The sequence below is a fragment of the Marmota marmota genome, unplaced genomic scaffold (assembly GCF_001458135.2).
Source record: "Marmota marmota marmota unplaced genomic scaffold, marMar, whole genome shotgun sequence".
NCBI lineage: Eukaryota > Metazoa > Chordata > Mammalia > Rodentia > Sciuridae > Marmota > Marmota marmota.
In genome coordinates this window covers 30,198,727-30,220,567 of record NW_025999977.1, presented here as the reverse complement: position 1 = coordinate 30,220,567, position 21,841 = coordinate 30,198,727, and the positions used below count along the sequence as shown (strand labels likewise).

The following is a 21,841-nucleotide window of genomic DNA, read 5'->3' as shown; positions in this document are numbered from 1 at the left end:
ATTAAATTAAGTTTGAAATTCATGAATATAATTTAGGAATATAACTTAAGAAAATTTGAATTTTTTTTAGCTTTTATTTCCCTATTTCTCCTCTACAAAATAAACTTGGCTATTTTATCAGGCATTTTATAAATTTAATAAGAATTATATATCCTCATAATTCAACTTACTTTGATATCTGATTCTACTCGTAAACAATAAGGCTGATTTTGGTACTGCTGGATCTCTCCTGTTATTTCTGCTACTTTCCTTCTTTTGCTAAAGTTTATAAGTTCTTTTCCATGTCTTTTTAGGACCTCAGGGTTGCCTTCTTCTGTTTTCAAGATATTAGTGAGATAAATTCCTAGAAGATATAATGAAATTGTTTCAAGGATAAAGAAGGAAAAAAGCAAGTTGTTTCTTTTTTCCCACATTAATTGTGGGCATATACACTGTACTCAGTCATCATAACTAAAGAATCAAGGCTCAGATTTCCATGCTAAGAAAAATAACAAGTTCAGGAAGTATCAAGAGAGTTTTGTAAGTATCAAATTCTTCTATGAAAGACTTAAATTTTATAATGTCCTCGGAAATGGGGAGACCAAGTTCAAGTTTAATAAAAATCAATAGATTTTTCAGGAAGAATAACTAATTTTTCACACTCCTCAAATCATTGTTATTTGATTAAATCACAGTTTGGCTAAAGGAACTTTAAGAATAAGTATGTCATTAATGGCACATATTTTTGGCGAAATGCTATACTCAGAGGATCACATTTTCTGCTTACTCAATTCTTGAGGTCCCATAAGAGCTTGTTAGGATTTGCAATTCAGAGGTAATCCTGTTTGGGTAGGCTTACTTCATGGAAATGTGAAAGGATCTGCAAGCCTATCAAACATAGGACTGATATAACTTATGTATATTCTGGTCTTCAGTATTTCCAGATTTAGTGTCAATCTGGTAGTTGAGCTCCTGTTTCCCCATCACTGCAGGTTGTGCACTGGGTGGGGAGGAGAATGAACAAAATAACAGGCACTTTAGCTGTTTTATCCAGTCCTCTGGCACAAGGAGCACTTTAGTTCCTTTCCTGTCTAGTACAAAGGTTCTGGAGCCAGCTCTTCTGCTTTCTACTTGTGTGATATTATGCAAACTGCTTAGTCTCTTTGTAACTCAGTTATCTCATCTGTAAAATGAAGGTAAGAAGGCTACTGTGAGAAATAAATGAGAGAATTTTTATATGGTTTAGAATAGGGCCTGATAAAAGCATTAATTAGCTTCAGTTGTGACTGTTGATGCCATTATTGTATCTTGCCCTATTTTCGTATGTTTCTGCCCTCTCCTCCCAAAGTACTGACTGCTGCTTTGGGCAGAAGACAAGGGTCTGGATATCTGAATTCATTCACTCAAATAAAATGCATCGAGTTTTGGCTGTATGTCAAGTACTGCATTAGGTATTACAGATACAAAGATGAAAAAAAAAAAAAAAACAGTCCCTGATCCCAAGAGAGTCCAGAGCTTTGAATGTGGACCACTAAGATGCCATTTGGTAAGTATATTAATATTAATGCATAAGATGCTACAAGAGAATAAAGGAGGCCTCGCATGCCTTATCCTGCCTTGAGCTAGTGGGATTAGAAAAAGCATTAGAGATGAGGTGATGCTTAGAATAAGTCTCAAAAGCTGAAGAGAAGTTTAATAAGTAGAATAAGATAGAGGGCATTCTAAAGCAAAGTAGTAATGTGTACAATGATTTGCGATGAAGCTTGGAAGACATACTTAAGAGACAGCGTGTTGTACGGTATGGCTAGAACACAGGGATTTGGTGTGTGGAGTGGAAGAAGAGTGGCAGGATATGAGGGCAGTGGTTGTAAATGCATCTGTGGTAGAGGCACAATTTAAATATTAGAATTTTTGGCCACATCCTTGAAGAGATTAAATGATGCAAATCAATTCAGAATAAGTCAGCAATAATAATGATTGACATAGATGTCTGTTTTTTTTTTTTTTTTTGTGTGTGTGTGTGTGTATGTGTCTGTGGTGCTGAGCTACACCCCCCACCCTTTTTATTTGAGACAGAGTCTCACTAAGTTGTCCAGGGTGGTCCTGAATTTGCAATCCTCCTGCCTCAGTCTTTCTAGTAGCTGGGATTACAGGCATGTGCCACCATGCCCAGCTTTATTTAGTTTTAAAAAGCATTCAGTTTACCAGGCATAGTAGCACACACCTGTAATCCTCTCAGCTTGAGAGGCTGAGATAAGGGGATCCTGAGTTCAAAGCCAACCTCAGCAACTTAGCGAGGCCCTAAGCAACTCAGTGAGACTCTGTCTTTAAATAAAATATAAAAAAAGGGCTGGGGATGTAGTTTAATGGTTAAGCGCTCCCTGGGTTCAATCCCTGGTATCAAAAAAGAAGCAGTTATTGAATAAATTAGTTTTTTTTTTTCTTTTTGAGTACCTAGGTCACTCTTCATGATACATTCATTTATGAGACAAAGTTACTGTGTGTTCTAGTAAGAAAAGGCTCTTTAACTTTCAGCCAGTTATAGACTTTATACAAACTACATGATCCATTTTGCTCAATGCTCATTCTGACAAAACATGCATATGCAATGGCAGCCAAAATTAACTTTTCATTTTAGTCACAAACTATGGCCCACCCATGAAGAGTTTGTGCATAGTAGCATCTGGACTTTCGTTTAAAAAGCTTCACTTAGGAGATAAATAGGGAATTATTAGCATCTTTACATTCTAGCTAACATGAGCTGCACTGAAAGCCAAGGAAGAGAAGTTTGCAAGCTATCAACAGTGTTTGTGAGACGATGAGGGCTGCCGTAGGGTCTAAGAAGATATAATAGAGGGGATAAATATTTCATAAGTAGCCCCTGCCCCCTGCACTTATTAACTGGTTTTGGTAAGGGGTGGAGCAGCAGGAAAAAGTTGTCTGAGCTTTGTACTTGGTTGACTGAATGGGTGATACAATGACCACCACTGCAGGAGGGCAAAATAAGTTTATGGAATGTCACAGGTGTTAAAAGTATACTTGAATGAAGTTGTGAATATGCTTACAAGTAGCACTTGGGGAAGAGTTCAAGATAAAATTTGGAAATTATTTTATGCCTAATTGGTGACTCATTAAAAGATGTTGATGATCATCAGTGTTTAAAAAAATCATATATATAAACATATACATAATTTTTGAATTAAAAATATAAAACCTGTATGTATGTATAATACAGACCTGAATATTACATATAAGGAAGCTTAATTTTTTCTTCTTTTAAAAATATATATAAATAGAGGGTCTAGTTTAGTCCTGTGTTTCAACAGATCATTTTGCATACCCTACTCTGAAGACTGTCTAGCACTGTTCTTCGAGAGGGAAAGAAGAGCTTTGACATAAATAATGAAGAGGGCTGAGGTTTTTGCTTTTTTGCTAATGCCTTTCCCAGCCTTCCCAGGAAAAAGTGGCTGCTCAGACTTTAAAGTTTCCACAGCACTTTGTCTACACTTCAATTTCTATATTTCTACAATACAATGTTATACTTACAACACAATACTATAAATTTATTTTTTCTGCTCTTTCAAGGGAATAGAAACTCTGGGGGCTATGTCCTACTGGTCCATTCTCAGCACCTAGCCCTGAGCCTCACACATATAGGCATTCAACAAATGTTCCTGAGTGAATGAAATAAGTATATTATTTCAGAACAGAAGACAGAGCATTTGGAGACTTAGACTAGTATGTGATAGACATACAGTTGATTGTAAAATAGCAAGAAAGCAACAGTGGAGATGAAACACATTTATAAAAAAACAAAACAAAACAGGAGGACACAGGGTCAAAGCTGGGTAAAAATAAAGAGCAAAGCCAAATGTTACAGGCTTGGATATTGGTACACAGATGAGAAACTTGATTAAGGTATGGCCTTTTTCCTCAGAGGAAATGTTTGCTCATGTATTTAGATAGACTAGAAGTTGAGAAATAGACCAGAAGTCTGCCAGAGCTTTTTAAGGAAAAATTGCCCTGTGATTTTTTTGTAAATAGTGGCAGTTCCAACACAAGAGTAAGAATTCTGGTAAGATGACAGAGGTGGTGGGAGTGTTACTACTACCCCTATTTTCCCCCATAGAAGGGGAAAAACTGTATCCAGAATTATATATTAAAACCTGGAAGAAGTTTCTATAAATTTTTATATAGAAAATGGAATTCAGAAACCTCATTAACATCTGGCTCTACCTACCAGATCAAAACCATAAAAGCATGCCTGGATAGTTTCTGAGACTGATAACCTTCAGTATGAAAATAGCAAACATCTTCTTAGAGCAGCAGGACTGACTGGGGATGCTTTCAGATAAACTAGCTAACAGAGCAAAGTCTCAATAACCAGGAAAATGAGCAGAAAGCATAAAAATTTGGCAAGTGGGTCAATATTTTTATCCAGAATTGAGGGTGGCAGAACATCCTTGAAAAAACAGTAGAATTACTGTTTTTGTTTTGTTTTTTTAAGTGACATAAAATCAGCAAAGAATAAGTTTAAGATTGTTTTGGGAAAAAAAAGCAAATCCAAGTAAAAAAAGTAAGTAAAAATAGAAATGGAAAATACACATTGCAAATAGAAACAAAAACAATTTGTTGCAAATATAAGTGAATGCTTCCTATTTTTACTTTTTTCCTCTTGATTCTGGGTATCAAATCCAGGTCCTCACACATGCTAGGCAAACACTACTACTGAGCTATACCCCCAACCTACTAGTAGTTTTAAAATAATGTAACAATCCTGTAACAAGAAAGATCTTTTCTTAAAATAACAAAAAGCATCCAATTAAGCAAAATTAGATCTTTTCTTGATGAAACTAAGTTTAAAACAGCTGTTTTTTTCAAAAACATTTTTTAACCTTTGGGAAATTAATGACCAATTCTATAATGCATAACAGAGAAAGAAGATTAAAGGAAAAGATACTGGGTCATTAGTTGTTGACATATTAAATATTTAGAAAAGTATTCTTTCCAAATTGATTGTTTCAATTACATTTGGGGGCATTTGCTCTGCCCTGCCCCACCCCACGAAATTTATAAAGTTAATTTGGAAATGTAGAAAGACAAAATTGGCAAAGAAAATACTGAAGTAAGATTAAAGAACCAACTTGATCATATATAAGAACACTATAAAGCAGGGTTTCTCTGCCTTGGCATCACCTTTTGAAGCAGATACTTTTTTATTATGGGAGATTATCCTGTGTGCTGTTGGATATTAGCAACATTCTTGTCCTTTCTTTACTCACTAGATTCCTGCAGCACCTTCCCAATTAGGACAATATAAAATGTCTCTAGATGTCGCTAAATATTTCCTTAGAATCAATAATTATAAAATGATAATCATTACAATTATGGCACTAGTATAAGAAATCAGTGCAACAACAACAAAAGAAACCTAAATGGATTAATACAAAAAAGAAAAAAAAGAAATCAGTGCAAGACAGTATGTATTAAAGAAGGCCATATATAAATAGGAAAAAATAAGAATTATTCAGTATACCTGGGTGAACAAATAACAATTTGGTAGAGAAATAAATTTAAGTACTTCATGACATCTAAAAGAGACTTCAGTTTCATAAAAGGATTAACAATAATTTAAAAAGCTAAATGATAAAAAGCTAGGTGAAAAAATGATTGAATATTAAAGTACTAGATTAGATGAACTTTCTATTCAAAGGTTTCTATCCTTAGGGTGGGAAATCATAATGAGAAAGATGGATGTATTATTTTGAAACTAATATATGTCAGCTAACACAAACTAAAAGGCAGATTGGTAAGAATATTTTCAGCAGATATGAAAAAGGACACAGACAAGAAGGAACACAAATATTAAGCAAATATATGAAAAAATGTCCACAGTAAACAAGAATGGAAAGTATCACAACAATTAGGTAGTAGTTTTTAATCTGTGAAAATAACTTTAAAAAAGAAGTACTTAAAGTTGGGGAATTATGGAATGACATTTGCTTTGTTGTGCTCTTCTGATACAGCATTAAGTAAATGAGCATAAGCCTCTTAGAAAGCAGCTTGGCAATACATATCAAGAATTAAAAACTGATGCCTCTTAATATCTCAAGAGGATATTTTCACATGCAGGAATAAATGAAAATATAACATTATTTAGGAAAGAGAAAAAGCTGAAAACAATGTGTCTGATAATGAGGTAGTGGTTAAATTAATTGTTATATTAACTTAATAGATTATGTGACCATTATAAATGATTATTATGAAGAATATTTAATAAAAATATAATATACCTAGGATATAGTAGATAAAAAGTAAACCATTATATATATGTGTGTGTGTATATATATATACACGTTATGTATCTATACACACACATACACACACACACACGTCATATAATTACAATTATATACAATGTGCAAAGCAAAAAGTTAAGCCAATATGAAAGTGGTTGGTTCTAAAGCCTAAGAAACAAAATATGAGAAATATGATACTTGAATAAAATATCAGGACATAAAACTGTTTATGTGTAATGTAACTTAAAACTATACAGAAAAAAAATTACAGATGAGGAAAAGACTAAAAGAAAATTTACCACATATTAAATAGACTAAATATAAGAGGTGTGATAGAGATCATAGTTTCTCTAAGGATTCAGAAGAAGGGTCACAGAGCACACACACAGGCAGAGAAAAGACGTCAATATCAATATCTTCAATTGAAGATGTGAAATACAGGTAATTCATGAAGACAGAGGGACCTACAGAAAGGAAGTTGATTACAAAAGGATATACAGTCTTAAAAGGAAGAAAAAGGCATATCTTTCCTTTGGTTCAAAAGTGGGGAAAAGAGTCAGTGAAGAAAATAAAATTTTGGTGTGCTGAAGGTATGGGTTCAGAGGCACATGCACTATGATTTTTAGTCATGTGACACTACTTTAAAAAAAATCAGTTATAAATATGGATGAATTTGGTCATGGCTTTTCTGTAGCACAGTTTATTAAATTCAATGGAAAAGGTTTCTATGAATATAAAAAATAAGTAAATATTATATAATATTGAGTGTCCAAGATGAACACAAAAAGAAAGTATTGAGTATTCCTTATATATATAAAATGTTTGGGATCAGAAATGTTTGATTTTGGATTTGGAATATTTGCATATAATAAGATATCTTGGGTATAGGACCCACGTAAAAACATAAAATCATTTATATTTCATATATTCCTTTATAACATAGCCTGAAAGTAATATATACAATATTTCTAAAGTCCACATTTTGACTGTGACCCCTTGTATGAGGTCACATTTGGAATTTTCCCCTTGTGTTATCTCAGAAGATACTGGGCTTCATCTTTAAAAGTCCTAATGAAAAAAAATCTCAAGGGATTCAGGTGCTAAATATTTGTTAGGTAAATATTTTCTGCTGGCATAGTATACATGTCTATAAGACATTTAATGAAATAAGTATTATACACACACACACACACACACACACACACAATAAAAACTCAGGAAGAAATACTTACCAAAGAAAGGCACACATGGTGGATTAATAGACCTGAGTTTTGCCAAATATTTCTTATAGTGATCTTCACTCAATTCATGAGCTTCTTCTAAAATTTTCTTTTGGCGACTTGGTATTTGCTATAAGGAAAAAAAAAATGAGAAAGCTTAAGTTTATAAAGAGAATTATTGGCCTTGCCAAAAAAATGTCAGGATAACAATAAAGCCCAAACACAACAATATTGATTTTACAACTATCTCTACAGATGCTAGTACAAACTTAGAGGGGAAAGGGTATCTTGGCTATTTCTCACACAATTTTGTGTGCATTTAAAAATTAAGAGAATTTTTTTACCCCTTCTAAGCTGGGACTTGCAAATATATTTTAATGAGAATGCCTCATTTTGAAAGAGTAACCAATTCATTACAAAATTTATAGATAATCCCCAGGCAACGAAAGTTCATTTAAAAACACATGTATAAACCTACCTCAAATGTGTGGTCTAGTCTGTAAACAGGTGATGAGTTCATAGCACTGACAACCTCAAGGACACCATTGAAGTTATTCAGTTCTTGAAAGACTTGGAGAATCTCAATTATTCGACTCACCACAGCTACTCTTTCTTCTAAATTTTCAGTTTCTACAATACATCTATGAGTCAAAATCAACAACAAAAAAATTAAGAATTAAATATTTAGAGTTTTTCCAAAAATGATATGCTTTAAAAAAGTTTAGTGAATACAAAAATCTAGAGTGTGGTGGGGAGTGGCTATTGTATGACTTCAGAGAAAACATGTTTAAAGTGAAAGGCAGAAGGAGACTGGAAGATAAGGCAGTCCTTCTAGCCAGTCTCACTGAGCTTTTCTGTTCTTTAGACTGCTACTGTCAGCCAAACATTTTTCTAGTGTGCATCCTCTATCATCATTCAAATGAACTGATGAATATAGTATCTTGTTAAATGTATACAAATCTTTGTAATTTAGGTGTGTCCTAGGGGAATGTAAAATTCAAGAATTCTGTTGCCTCATAAATCTTTAATTGTAAGATATTAGTGATTATTGCTTAATTTCTTTCTTACTAAAAATAAAATAAAAGTTACTTAGAAAGAAAATAGTGCAAGAAAAACTATGAAAACAAAAGTATTTTACATTATTAGTTAGGTGTGGTGGTGCATTCCTATAATCCCAGCAGATCAGGAGGCTGAGACAGGAGGATCACAGATTCGAAGCCAGCCTCAACTATTTAGCGAGGCTATAAGCAACCTAGTGAGACCCTGTCTCAAAATTAAAAATAAAAAGGGCTGGGATATGGCTCAGTGGTTATGTGCCCGTAGGTTCGATCTCTGGTACCACCCCCGAAAAGTATTTTACATTAAAATACTGAGAATCCTTAGTAAGTATATCTATTTGCTTATTATATAATAATATGTATTCAATATTAATATATTATAAAATACATATTATAAAATACATATTATATCTAGTGAATTTACTATATTTTATATATACACACCCCTCCCAGCATATAGTAAAAAGAAGTGTGCCATGTTCAATAAAATTACTTAGCATTTAACTCTGTTTAGTGCTTGAGAGAATTTCTAACTTATTAATCACAGGTAAAGAAAAAACATTTTTAAGTTTAGATTTCAATAATATAATATTAATAGTTTCTAATCGAAAAGAAATTGATTATATAAATGGGAAAACTAAATATAAATCAGTATTAAACATTTTTTAAAATATAAAGTTGCAGATTACATTATTCTCTAATGAGTCTGAATTAACACCAAGAAAAATAAACGGTTGTACATGAAATTATCAAAATAAACTTGGCTTATCATCAAATTAAAAATAACATGTTTAAAAACATTTAAAGCTTTAGCTAGATATCTGAAAATATATTCTGGCTAACTAGTGGGCTGGACAATTAAAAAGATATAACACGGGTACAATTTATTTATATCTTTTTAAATATAGCTTTCATTTTACCATTTCAACCAAGATCACCTGTGGAGCTCTTGATCCCAATTCTAATGCATACCCCTGGCTAAGGACCACTGTAGAAAATGAATAAGAACCTCTCAACATTGAAAGGGCAGGAAATGGCCTTCCTCAAAATAACCTATTTAAAAATAGGACAGAAATGAAAGTGGTCTCTACTCTTATTAATTACAACCCCCCTTTCAGATATGACATTTTAATTACGATGGGAAAGGGGTTCTGGTTACTGAAGTGTAGTATTTAAATTGATAAGAAGTTAAGCAACATTTAGAGAGCAAATTCCAAAGTTTTACGTTTTTAGAAACAAGTTATGTTTAATACAATAAGTAGATGGCAGTTCTAATTTTCAGATGAACTGGAATGCTTATTTCTTTACAGAAATTGTTTTGTAAGTCTTTATCCATTCTTTCCCTTATGTTATTGGCTGCTTGTTCTGATATTCCCAATATAATTTGTGGAAATATCATAATATCTTTACAAAGATTACTCAAATAGTAATATTGTCTTCACTCAGAATAAATGCAGTCAGTATACAAAACTCTAATCTCTGCCTCCCAATTATAAAATTGCAATGAATTCTGGACTTACAGAATGATAATGCAAGGAGCCTCACTGAACTAATTCAGTGAAACTTACTAAACCAAAACACCTCCTGCCCCATTCAAAAAACCAAAATGGGACCAACAAAATACCTCACAGCAGTCTCTGGAAATGGCTCTAACAGTAAATGGCAAATGAAGAAATATTTATTCAGAAAAATCTACAAAAGTTAGGTAAGAGAAAGGAGGGTCTGTGGTATTTATTTTAACAAAGACTGCTCCCTCCCTCCTTCCTTCTAGAATATCCACTCTAAATTGCTCCAGCCAAGAGTACTAGGCTCAAGCTAGGGACCTTTGCTCCTGGAAGGAACAGGACTTCAACATTTTCATGCTGCCTCCGGCTGCCTACTACTGAGGTTAAGTCCAGGTTAAGTGCAGTTAAGTAGTTTTGCCCAGCTCTGACTTATGGAGGGAACACTGAGAAAAGAGCCATTAGTCTGGTTCCTAAAACAGTAGCTCCATATCAAAATAGGGAAGTAAAAGGACCTAAGGCAGCATCCTGCTCCTCAATCCTCCTCCACCTGTGACTTAGCTCTAAGCTGCCAGAGTAAAAAGGTCACTCAGAAGCTTGTCATCTGTTCCACAGACCAGTTTCAAACAGATAGTTCATTTGCAAACAAAATGTGGAAAGTTTAAACCCAAATGTGGTCTCAATAGTAGAAGCTGTGATGAAAGGCAATGGGGAGGAGATTCACAATATATAAAATATAATGAAGGAACAGCCTCCACTGTAGGCCAGCTAGTATGCAAGAGAGAACCAGGAAATAAGAGCTAAGAGGAGCCCTCCTCAGGTTAGCACAAATATGGAACAGGGACCTCAGAAACTATCCTTCCAAGAAGCCACAATTTGACTGGATTCTAGTCACTGAATAAGCAAACAAGCAAGCAGCAGCAGTTCCAAGCTCTGAAAGGGAGGGGACAGTACTCAGAGTTGCTACAATCTATTATCTAAAAAATTCAAGTAAACAAAAAAATAAAATAAAAAATTACAAGGCATACAATAGGAAAATATGACCCGTACACCAGAATGAAAGTAGGGAATAGAAGTTGCCTGTGAGGTGGACCAGATGTTAGATTTAGAAAGATTTCAAAATAGCTATTCTTGAGTATGTTTGCAGAACTAAAGGACAACATGATAAAGTAGTAAAGGAAGGTATGATTAGAATGTGCATCAAGACAGAATATCATTAGAGAGGTAGAAATTATATATATATAAAAAAAACAAATAGAAATTCTGGAATTGGAAAGTACAGTACAAAATTGGAAGGGCTCAGTAGAAGATTTGGACAGAAGAAAAAATCAATTAACATGAAGATAGAGCCATTGTTCAAAAATGAAGACGAACTATTTTCTCAGATAAACAAAAACTGAGAATTTATTGATAGCTGATCCACTGCACAAGAAACACTAAAGGAAGTTGTTCTCAGGCTCAAAACAAGTAATCCCAGATGGTAATTCAAGTCCACATAAAGAGCCCCAGTAAAGATAACTGTGTAATTATAAGAGATACTATACATGCATATTTTTATTCATTTTTTGTCTTACCTGACTTAAAAAGGAACTATATAAAATAATGTATATGAATATATTGTGTTTATAACACAGAAATATATGTGTAATGTATTGCACATATATGTGTAAAATAACAGCACAAAGGAGGTAGGTAAGAGTAAAGTTGTAGTAGGTTAAGAGGATAAAGGCAAATGGTAAAGTAATAATTGTATCAATGTATTGTTGGATTTACATAATTAATTAGATGTTATATGCATTATAATACCATGAAAAGGGGAGAAAAGGAATAGAGCTATATAGGAATAAGCTACTATAAATCTAAAGCCAATGATAAGATGTATACAGTAAATCATAAGACAACCACTAAAAGAAACTAAAAAAATTAAAATCATTCCTAAAATTAAAATGCTACATTAGAAAAATATTCACTTAATGCAAAATAAAGAAGGAAAGAACAGACATGCAACATATACAAATAAAATGGCACTAAAATTCCTAACACAGCCAACTGCAATACAACAGAAGAATGTCAAGAATACTTACTTCTCAAACCATAGAGTGAGATTAGTGGTATGTCGGATCATTTTCAAAAGATTGGGAGAATTAATTTCTTTGTCTTCTTTTGTCCACACACTTCCAACTAATTCTGATGGCTGTACAGCTCTAAAATCATCACAAAAATGCTACATGATACTTTTCCCTCTAACATAGACAGTGTTTTATTAAGTAAACAAAATAAATAAAAACTAAACTCTTGCTATATAAACTTTTCTCTGTCACAAACAAAAAGGTTTATAAAAACAAGGTCTGACAAAAAGTTATAATTATACATTTTTCTCTATAGATATCTGTATTATTGTTTCAGACAAGGTTGATATTTTTGCATAATTTTTTCCAGCAATTATAAACATTGTTTAATAAATAATGATATATAATAATTAGTGCAAAGAGGGTACAGTAGTCACTAAAATCTATAAATCTTTTCTTTCTTCCTTCTTTCTTTCATTCTTTATAAAGGAACGGAGAGAGAAACCTACCACAAAAAAAGTCCTTGAAAATAGATTCTAACATTATCATTTGGAAAATATGATGATCTTTGGCAGGAGATAAGTTTATCTCCTTTTTTAATTTAGTTATTAAAAAGTAAATAATCTGCATTCAATCCTTGGTACAACAACAACAATTACTTTATATTCTAAATAGAATTTAAAACCATTAACATTTTTTGAGATTGTAGTTATGTCAATGTTGAACAAGAAACTGAAGAAAGCTATAACTGGCCATGACTTTAAGTTTACCAGAGGAGGAGCTGTAATTATTGAGCTTTCACTTGACGGTAGACAATGTGCTAATAAGCACTGTACATGTATTGACCACATATTAAAAACCTTAAAACAGCCTCAGAAGTAGTACTATCGTTAGCCTCATTTTACTCTGGAGGAAACTAAGAAGCAGAAGGATAAAGGTTACCTAAAGAGGTTAAAGTTGCCAAAGAATACCAAGTCATCAATTGAAAGTCAGGATTTGAACCTAGCTTCACTATGTAGGGGTGACTGCAGAAAGACAGATGGTATAAATTCAAATAGAGCATGGGGGACACCAAGAGAGTAAAAGGATCAGAACTGCCTGCCAAGTCTTATCACTACTAAACATTTCATGTACTACCTCATTTACATCTTATGACAATGCTATAAGATAGGAATAGTATTGCATTTTAATAATTAACTCTTTTGAAATGATTTTTCAGCTGAATGTCAAATTACATACCGGTATAAATCTGATTCAAGTAAAGTGAGTTGTCGAGCAATTTCTATTGGGTGTAAGGTGAGCAGGTCAAAAGTCTCTATGTGCCCGGGTCTGCTTATATGCCACTCAACTGTGGGAGGTGAACTCTGAAATGTAATATTGTGACCTGGCCCATTGTCTCTTGCAATTTTTTTCCTTTGGATTATTTTAGTGATGGATTCAACCCATTTTTTCATTGCTTTACCTGAAATACATTATATTTTAAAATAACATTTACATACTCCTTATTTGATATTTTATCTTTTAAAAAGGTATAAAATCTCACAAATGATACCTGAATACATCTCTGCTATTAAAAGTTCAAATGATAAAAATAAAAACTACAAGTTCCCTCCTCTCAGTCCCCCATTCCAATCTCATTCTTCTCCACATGAATAAACTATTCATAGATTGATATGTATTCTTCTAGATTCTTTCTAAATAAAATTAGGAAGTAATTTATTTGAGAGATTTTTCACCTCTATTGTTCTCAACTTTAGTTCAAAATATTATTTTACAGTATTCTCCCAAAAAGGTATTTCATACAAATTACAATATTGATAGATTATACACATGCACTGATCTAATTAACATCACATTTTTATAAACCAAACAGTCTCAGAGGACTGAGTCCACACATCATTAAGTATGAATTTTGATGCTATACAATAGAAATAAAAACAAGTTTACTAGGACATCCTGGAGTCATATAGTACCAGATTTTTAAAATAGGAAGGAAAACAATGGAGATCATCAAACCTAGCTCCTCATGTTTCTGACAAGGAAAGTGAAATCTAAAGACTCAAAGTGATGATGTTAAACATAGACTCTAAGAATAATACCTTCTGCCACCTCTCTGATTATCTCTATTCACCTGTAGCCTATCAGACTTCCATTAAGAGGTATTACAATTATAGAATAGTTGCTACATACCTCAGGTACACTTACTTTTAAATAAGTAACTTAGCTTCATTGAGGGTTTTCTAGTTATTTCTAAAAGAATCAGTAAGTTGACTCACCAAATGAAAATACATTTGACTCAACAGAGTGATTACTGGGCAATCTGTAAGTCTAAATGTTGTTTGATGAGAAAATTTTAACTTTTAAAATGGTTGTGCTCTTACTATTATAAACATCTTGGGGACAAGGGATGTAGCTCAGTGGTAGAGCATTTGCTTAGCATGTGTGAGGCCCTGGATTCAATTCCCACCATCACAGAAAAAAAAAAAAAAAAAATCAAATCTCTAACAACATTGAGCAATTATGGCATCAATTGACAGTCACCATATTGTAGTTTTATTACATATAAAACAAGGCCTTTAGGGAAAACATACCTCTTACTGTTCCAATAAATTCCTCCATTCGTTGTAAAAGATCTGCATCTCTTTCAAAATCATAAAAGTGGTGCTCTACCCAGTGCCGACATACATTTAATACTCTGTGGTATTAACACAGAACTGAATTACATGGGAACTCAAATAAAAATTTTATCAAAATGAAAGATAGCAATAAAACAGACTCATCAATTTAAATAATCTTATCAGTGACTTTCAAAATTCTAAATTATTAAGATATAATAAATTTAAGTCATTTATTTTATTTATTACTTCTTCCTTTGGTCCTTATATATTCCAACTTTGAAACAAAAGTCTGATGAAGACTTGTTTACTTTAGTTATTATTTAATGCTTACCGTAGTTGTACAGGCTGTATATATTCTTTTCTAAATCTTTTTAGTTCTGCACTCAAGGGTTGATCTCCATTCTCTATAGCTATACGATCAGCTTCTGTTGGCTCAGGCTCTGGAATTTCAAACCTGTCATAACACAGAAAAAATTTAATGAAAATGTTTCAAATTATGCAATAGAGAAATCCACAAAGCTTTTAGTCAGCACAACTAAGAGATTACTGTTATTACATAATATATACATATACTGAAACATTACATGGTACTTCATTAATATGTACAATTATAAAATTATAAAAATTATAAAAGAAAAAAGAATACTATCCAAAATTACTTAAGGATGTAAACATCTGTGAAAATTAGTGAGGCTTCTATAATGTAAAGGCAAATGATAATATTTTAAAAAAGAGGTTAATACTTGACAATATAGGTAAAACTAACTAGAAACATAATAAATGCATGCAAAAATCTAAAAAATAAATGACTATATAGTTATGGAATTGATGTTCAATCTTGGTTTGTAGAATTACTCTAAATCAGCTGATAACTTTTAAGGGCAACCAATGTTTGAAAAGTAGATTGCTCTTTGGGTAGATAAAAACACATTCCTGAATGATAGTATTAAACATATTTACTGACAAGTTATGGTTTACTCAATTTGTGGAATATTTGAAAACTTTTGTTTGAATATCATAAAGAATTGAATATCCAGAGTCTAAATTATATAGCTAGGTGTGGTAGTGCACACCTATAATTCCAGCGGCTCCAGAGGTTGAGCAGGAGGATTGCAAGTTAAAAGCCAGCCTCAGCAACTTAACTGGTTAGCAACTTAGATGACCCCATCTCTAAATAAAAAATAAAAACAGGCTGGGGATATGGGACAGTGGTTAAGCGCCCCTGGTTTAATCCTTGGTACCAAGAAAAAAAAAATTAAACAGAAACCAAAAAAACTCAGAGTTTAAATTATACACTTCTATGTAATATTTTAAAGTGGTTAATTCTATAAATGTGAGTTTTCAAATGCTAAATTTCCATTTAAAAATGGCACCTATTTTTTATTTAAATAATCAAAGGTAACATGATGTAAAAATAAATGGATTTATTTTAAAAGTGCTCATGAACTACAATTCATCCAACATATATCTGAAAAACATATAAGATTATTGCTCAATCTCTTTTAAAATAACTTAAACATTTTAAAAAACAGACCTTTCTATTATAAGACTCAGTAGTTCTTGAGGTTTGCAAAAAGATCTGTATGTTGTAAGAAATGTCCGAACAAAATTGGGATCTAAAAAGAAAAAGGAAAAATATTAAAGTATTTGATTCAGAATGTTTAAAACTACTATTTACATTTTTTTAAAGAGATCAAAGTAAATTTTAAAAGTCCCAAATGTTTCAGCACAGAAAATGTTTTGGATTTTGTAATGTACTACTAGCTTTAGTGTTTTCTAAATCAGTGGTAAAAAAATTGATATTAAAAATTTTTGTCAGCTTATTTCTTGCTCTCTGCACACTGGACAGATGGTCTTACACTTATCATTGGCCACAGGAATGTATAAGGGAAAAAGGCAAAGGCATATTGCTACAAGGATCTCAGCCTATCACCAGTTGGTTTATCTTTTTTGGTAAAGAAGCAGCAACAATAATCTATTAATTTCTTGGCATACAGATTAGTTTATCTTGGCATCTAGGATCAGTTATTTAGATTTTTTAAAAATCATGTTAACACAGCATACAACTAGAAATTGAATCTTATAAAGTAGATTAAATATTGTTTTTAATTGCCAGAGGCCTTACCTAGAGCTGCTGAAACAACTGTAAGCTGTTACTGTTGAATTACATGGGAACTCAAACACAAATTTTATCTGTTGAAGCTGTTAAAACTAACACAGAGACTAGAATTGTACAAATCAATCATAAGAAGAGTCTCCAACCCTCTTCATGAAAGGTTCTACTTTTCATTCATACCTCCATGAAGTAGAACAGGAGGCCCATCGACTGAGATAACTTCCCCAGACCTGACTTACTCCTGCTTCTTCTTGATAGTATTCTCCCAAGTTGTAGAAAAAGGATGCTGTCATCAGCAAAAGAGAACTGGGCTATGGTCTTTTGCATAAAGGGGGGGTGGGGGGGGAGAACCCCACTCACTTCTATAACTCAAATTCCATCAAAGTCTACATTTAGTTATAAGAGTCCTTATAAAGAAGGAGGGGAAAGTTCATTGACTTGAGTCTTTTTCTGGAAGCAGTCTCCTATTTACATTATGGACTGGTAAAGTCTAATTTATGGTAAATTCACTGAGGATAACAAATGCCTTTATTTTTGTTAGGCCACACATTGTGGATCAAAACTTAAAACAAATACATTGTCTTTTATTAGCACAGGACTTAGCAAAATCAGAAGGTATTTGGAAAATTTTTATTTAAGCTGATTCTGATTAAGAACCACTCTAAATTTAAATATTCATAACACTATTACCATTTTACTCTTGCAAAGTCACAGATTCATTATAAAGCAGAAATCTATTTCTAATCTATTGGTATATATGGTCAAAAAGATAATGAATTGAGTTAAATATCAGATAATCCTGGATTTAAAATTACAATACTTTTAAGTTAAAGAAAAGTTCACAGACTCAAAGTACATTGGTTTTAAATACTCCATTTTCCTTTAGCTTCTGAGGCTAGAATGGGTTACTGATAAAAGTAATTTAAATACATATAATCCTTTAATAATTTCATTTCTGTTGGTATTTTATTGTCTTCAGTTACAGAGTTCCTCAGTTAAAGACTAATGTCTCATCCAGAAGAAAAGATTTTAAAACAGAAGGCTGTACAAGATTTTAAAACAGAGATTTTTATCGGTTTCATCACAACCCTCCCTTTCAAGAATCTTCTTCCTGTTCTGCAAATCTATTTGTAAGGTGAGGCTACTTTAAAAAAGCATGTATTTAGGAAGCAACAGCAGTGGCCACAATAGGGACTTTGAGCTGTCACTATTGGAGAGAAAGCCCATACCCTCAGTACAGAGGTCCCAAGTATCCCTGAGCTGTGTTCCAAATTTAGAGTGTCCCCCGCTCCTGCTTTAAAAGTTTATTTTAGTATAAAGATTTAAAATCAACACCCAGATCTATTTCTTCTCAAATGCCAACCAAAATCAGGCTAAAATGTTGTGGGATTATCAAAGGTACTTGTAAGTTGAAAACAGAATAAAAGCAAGATCTAAGTGAATTAAAGTGTGTGCGTACATATATATACATATATTTATTTTAGTTGTTGATGAACCTTTATTTTTTATTTACTTATATGTGGTGCTGAGGATCGTACCCAGTGCCTCACACATGCTAGGCAAGTGCTCTACCACTGAGTCCCAGCCTCAGCCCCTAAAGTAGATTTTTATAATAAGAAAACAATGACTATTTTTAAAGGCAAACAAATTTAAAATAGATTTTTCATCCTCTTAACCCAAACCATTTAAAAACAGTCTTTTCATCTTAAACCATTTTAGTACTTTAGTAACTGATGATATGCCTCAGTGCCACACCACTCAGATGGGATCATGGCAATTCCTAATGACTGTTATGTAATGTTCTCAAAGAGTTTTCACCTAATTTATTTCATATGATTTCTATAAGCTCAGTAAGACAGGTGAGAGAAGTAACTAGGATTTATACAAAGTCACATAGTAGAGTGGCAAAACTGAAACCAGAACCTTGGTTATGTGATTCCTGATTGATTCCTGATTTGGTGTTCTTTTCTACCATAATTATGTAAACTATAACTATAAGCCTTCTTCTAGATTTTAGGAAGCAGTAGCTGTACCTTCCTGTACACTGCATTCAGAAGAGGAGTTTCTCGGGCTGATAGTGAAATAAACACTTCCACAATCATCACTGTTGTAGTAGTTTAAGTGACTCAAGTTTAAGTTGTTTTTAGCTTGATTGGAAGTAAGAGCAAGCAATCTTGTGAATCAGAAAAAAATAGCAGAAACCAAAAATAAACAAAAAAAAATTAGCAAAAATTTAAGTACTTTAAATGCTACCTATATTCCCAGGCTTGTGTAATTTAGACTTTATTTTTAGTCTAAAGCAATGAAAAGTCTAATGAATGAAAAATTTATTTGAGAGGCCATGGCCTATATTTGAAACTCTACACGAAAAAGCATACATATTCCAGAAACTATTTTTATTTCTATTGCACTTATTTCTCTATTTCAGTGACTGCATCATATACCACGCCACATTAACTACTAAAGACCTTTATCTTAGTGATGATGTAAAGATCAAAAAATATCCATCAATAAGGACAGATTATATAATTTTTGAAGAAAACAAAGTACCTACTTCCATTCATCAGGCAATGATAAAAGTTAAGGCATATTGCTAGTTGGTTGTGGGGTAGCAGTTATCTACTTATATTCTAAAATGATATTTCAGATACTGATGGAAGGCAAATACATAAAAATACAAAGGCCAACCTGCATTTGGCTTTGAAACATAAGTATGAACAAATATTCATAGAGGAAATAAAAAGCAGCCTATTTTGATATTTTCCTCTGATTATCACTCAGTAGAGACAATTCCACAAATTTCATGCTCAAACATGACCCCTAATGGATTTCAACATAAGCAACAAAAAATAAATTTGTCCATTTTTTTCCTGCCTCATCATCAGTAATACTACTCTTCCACTTGACTTTCAAACCTTGCATTGAGATTTCCATCATGTTCACTAGTTTCTCTGCTTTCCCCTCTCAGTATAACCTCTCTATACATACCTGCCAATTCCACTTTGAAATCCCTGGTCTATATCTAGATAATTTCAAACATAAGCTGCGGTTGTTATTTTCTGCTGGCCTTCTAGCTGTCTTTGTTTTATTTTACTGCACAATTCTTTAAAATCCTACAAACTCAGAATATACCTACATTAGTGTTCAGAACATACACATGAGACTTGAGGTGATAAATCCAATTCTTCTTGTGTACTTATTTTGATTGATATTTGACTTTTATTTGGCAAGGTCAATGTGATTTATGAAATATTTATTACATTAAAAGCTATTTATATGAAGAATACCCCTCCCCCCATCCACCATAGCTCAACACTGTTAATCAGGATGTCTGTTCATGTGATAATACTCCCTTTAATACAGCCATTTAAAAGCTACAAGAAACAATAAGCTTCTCAGCAAGGATTTATAAACAATCACTCTTGAATTCCTTAAAAAAGGAAACAGACGCTATGCTGACGCACAAACCCTTAAAAAAAAAAAAATCAGAGGGCTTAAAAATAGAACACCACTGCCCTATAGATCAAAAATCATTCAAAAGATTTTTAAAAAGTTAAGCACCCAAACTGAGCTTACATAAGACACAAACTCAAAAATCTTCATTAGCTTTTTATGTTTAGCACTTTATATACGAATGCATAATATAGCAGTAAATATTAAGTTTTTTAAATCCTATCTTCTGTAAAAGTGAAGTTTACAATGCAAGAGAACACCCTTTTCTCACACTTCAATATGAAAAACTTTTATTTTCCATATAATGTCAGTTCTGAATCACAATGCTTACCTGAAGGTCATCTCATTTTTCTAAAATAAACTACTAAACTGGATATTCCACCACCATCTTTTTCTCTACCCATATTGTTTTAGGTCTCAATAATTAATTCATATTTTACTGTCCACAACAACTCTGTGAAGTGACTCTTCCTAGTTTCCTTTTGTGTTTGCTTTTTCTAGGAAAGAAAATAGTCTCTTCATACCATTGTCAGATTGAGAATGATTCACCCCACTGGGTAATTCTTACTCCTATTCCACCCTGCCAGTATTTGGACTGAATCTCAAAGCTCTGATATAGTTAATGATTTACTGTATGTCCAGAAACATTGAGATGAGAGACAAGCTATAAATTAGATTCTGTATCAGATCCTGTTGCAATCCTTTCCATGAATTATACATTTTCTAATTCTCCTAAAGTTTCTTTTTTCAGAAAAATTTCCTTTTACAGAACAAGCTATACCAATAGACTAAAGTCTGACTGGATTTTTTGAAAAAACAGAGTGATGATAATGATCTAACTATACAACTATGCTTTACAATGGCAGTTTGCCTATAGTTAGAACTATCTTTACCTATTTCAATCAGAAAAAAAGTTACACTGACTGTATCTCCATAGTAGACCCATGTTTGCCCAGAAATGAACAAGCATTTATATCATTAGCATTTCAAACCAAGCAATTCCCTTTATTTTTACTAACACAATCTAATAAAGAAAAACTTAACCTTGTATGAATCTTTGTAATAGGTAGAAAGTATGTTGAGTCAAGAAACCTAATTTTTAGACCTTCTTATGCAATTACCTGATAATATGGTTTCTAGAAAACCATATAACCTTCAGGAGCCATGAGTTTTTGTCTATAAAATGAGGGCTTGGACAACACTCCTTACATTAGTAATCTATAGCTCCCTTTTGTAAATTATTGTTAAAACACTTGAGGAATCAAGTTAGCTAAAGCTATAGTTAAGTCTGAATTAAGCAAGGTTAAATCAATTTCTCTTCTGTTTTTTATGACAATGTCTGACTAAACTATAATAATCTAAAAGATGTCTGTAGGTGGTATCTTATAGAATTAGTTATTAAATTCCTCATGAATTCTATTCAATGTCTTTTTAAATAATTCTATATAATAAAAATATGCAAATTAAATTTTAGCTTTCCTTCAGTGTAAGCCACAATCTGTACTGTGTGTTCACCAATAAAATTAC

The 21,841-nt window shown here is 32.5% G+C and overlaps 1 protein-coding gene across 1 annotated transcript in view; it reads right to left on the bottom strand.

Annotated features, from left to right (window-relative positions):
- Sos1 (SOS Ras/Rac guanine nucleotide exchange factor 1) overlaps positions 1-21,841 on the bottom strand; it is an 81,405-nt gene that overhangs the window by 14,580 nt on the left and 44,984 nt on the right. The window contains exons 11-18 of the mRNA XM_015479397.2: positions 16,280-16,361; positions 15,077-15,199; positions 14,719-14,822; positions 13,367-13,589; positions 12,143-12,262; positions 7,977-8,139; positions 7,511-7,628; positions 171-343 (exon numbers count right to left, since the gene is read on the bottom strand). Coding sequence (XP_015334883.1) covers positions 171-343; positions 7,511-7,628; positions 7,977-8,139; positions 12,143-12,262; positions 13,367-13,589; positions 14,719-14,822; positions 15,077-15,199; positions 16,280-16,361 — 1,106 coding nt within the window. The remainder of the gene's footprint in view (positions 1-170; positions 344-7,510; positions 7,629-7,976; positions 8,140-12,142; positions 12,263-13,366; positions 13,590-14,718; positions 14,823-15,076; positions 15,200-16,279; positions 16,362-21,841) is intronic.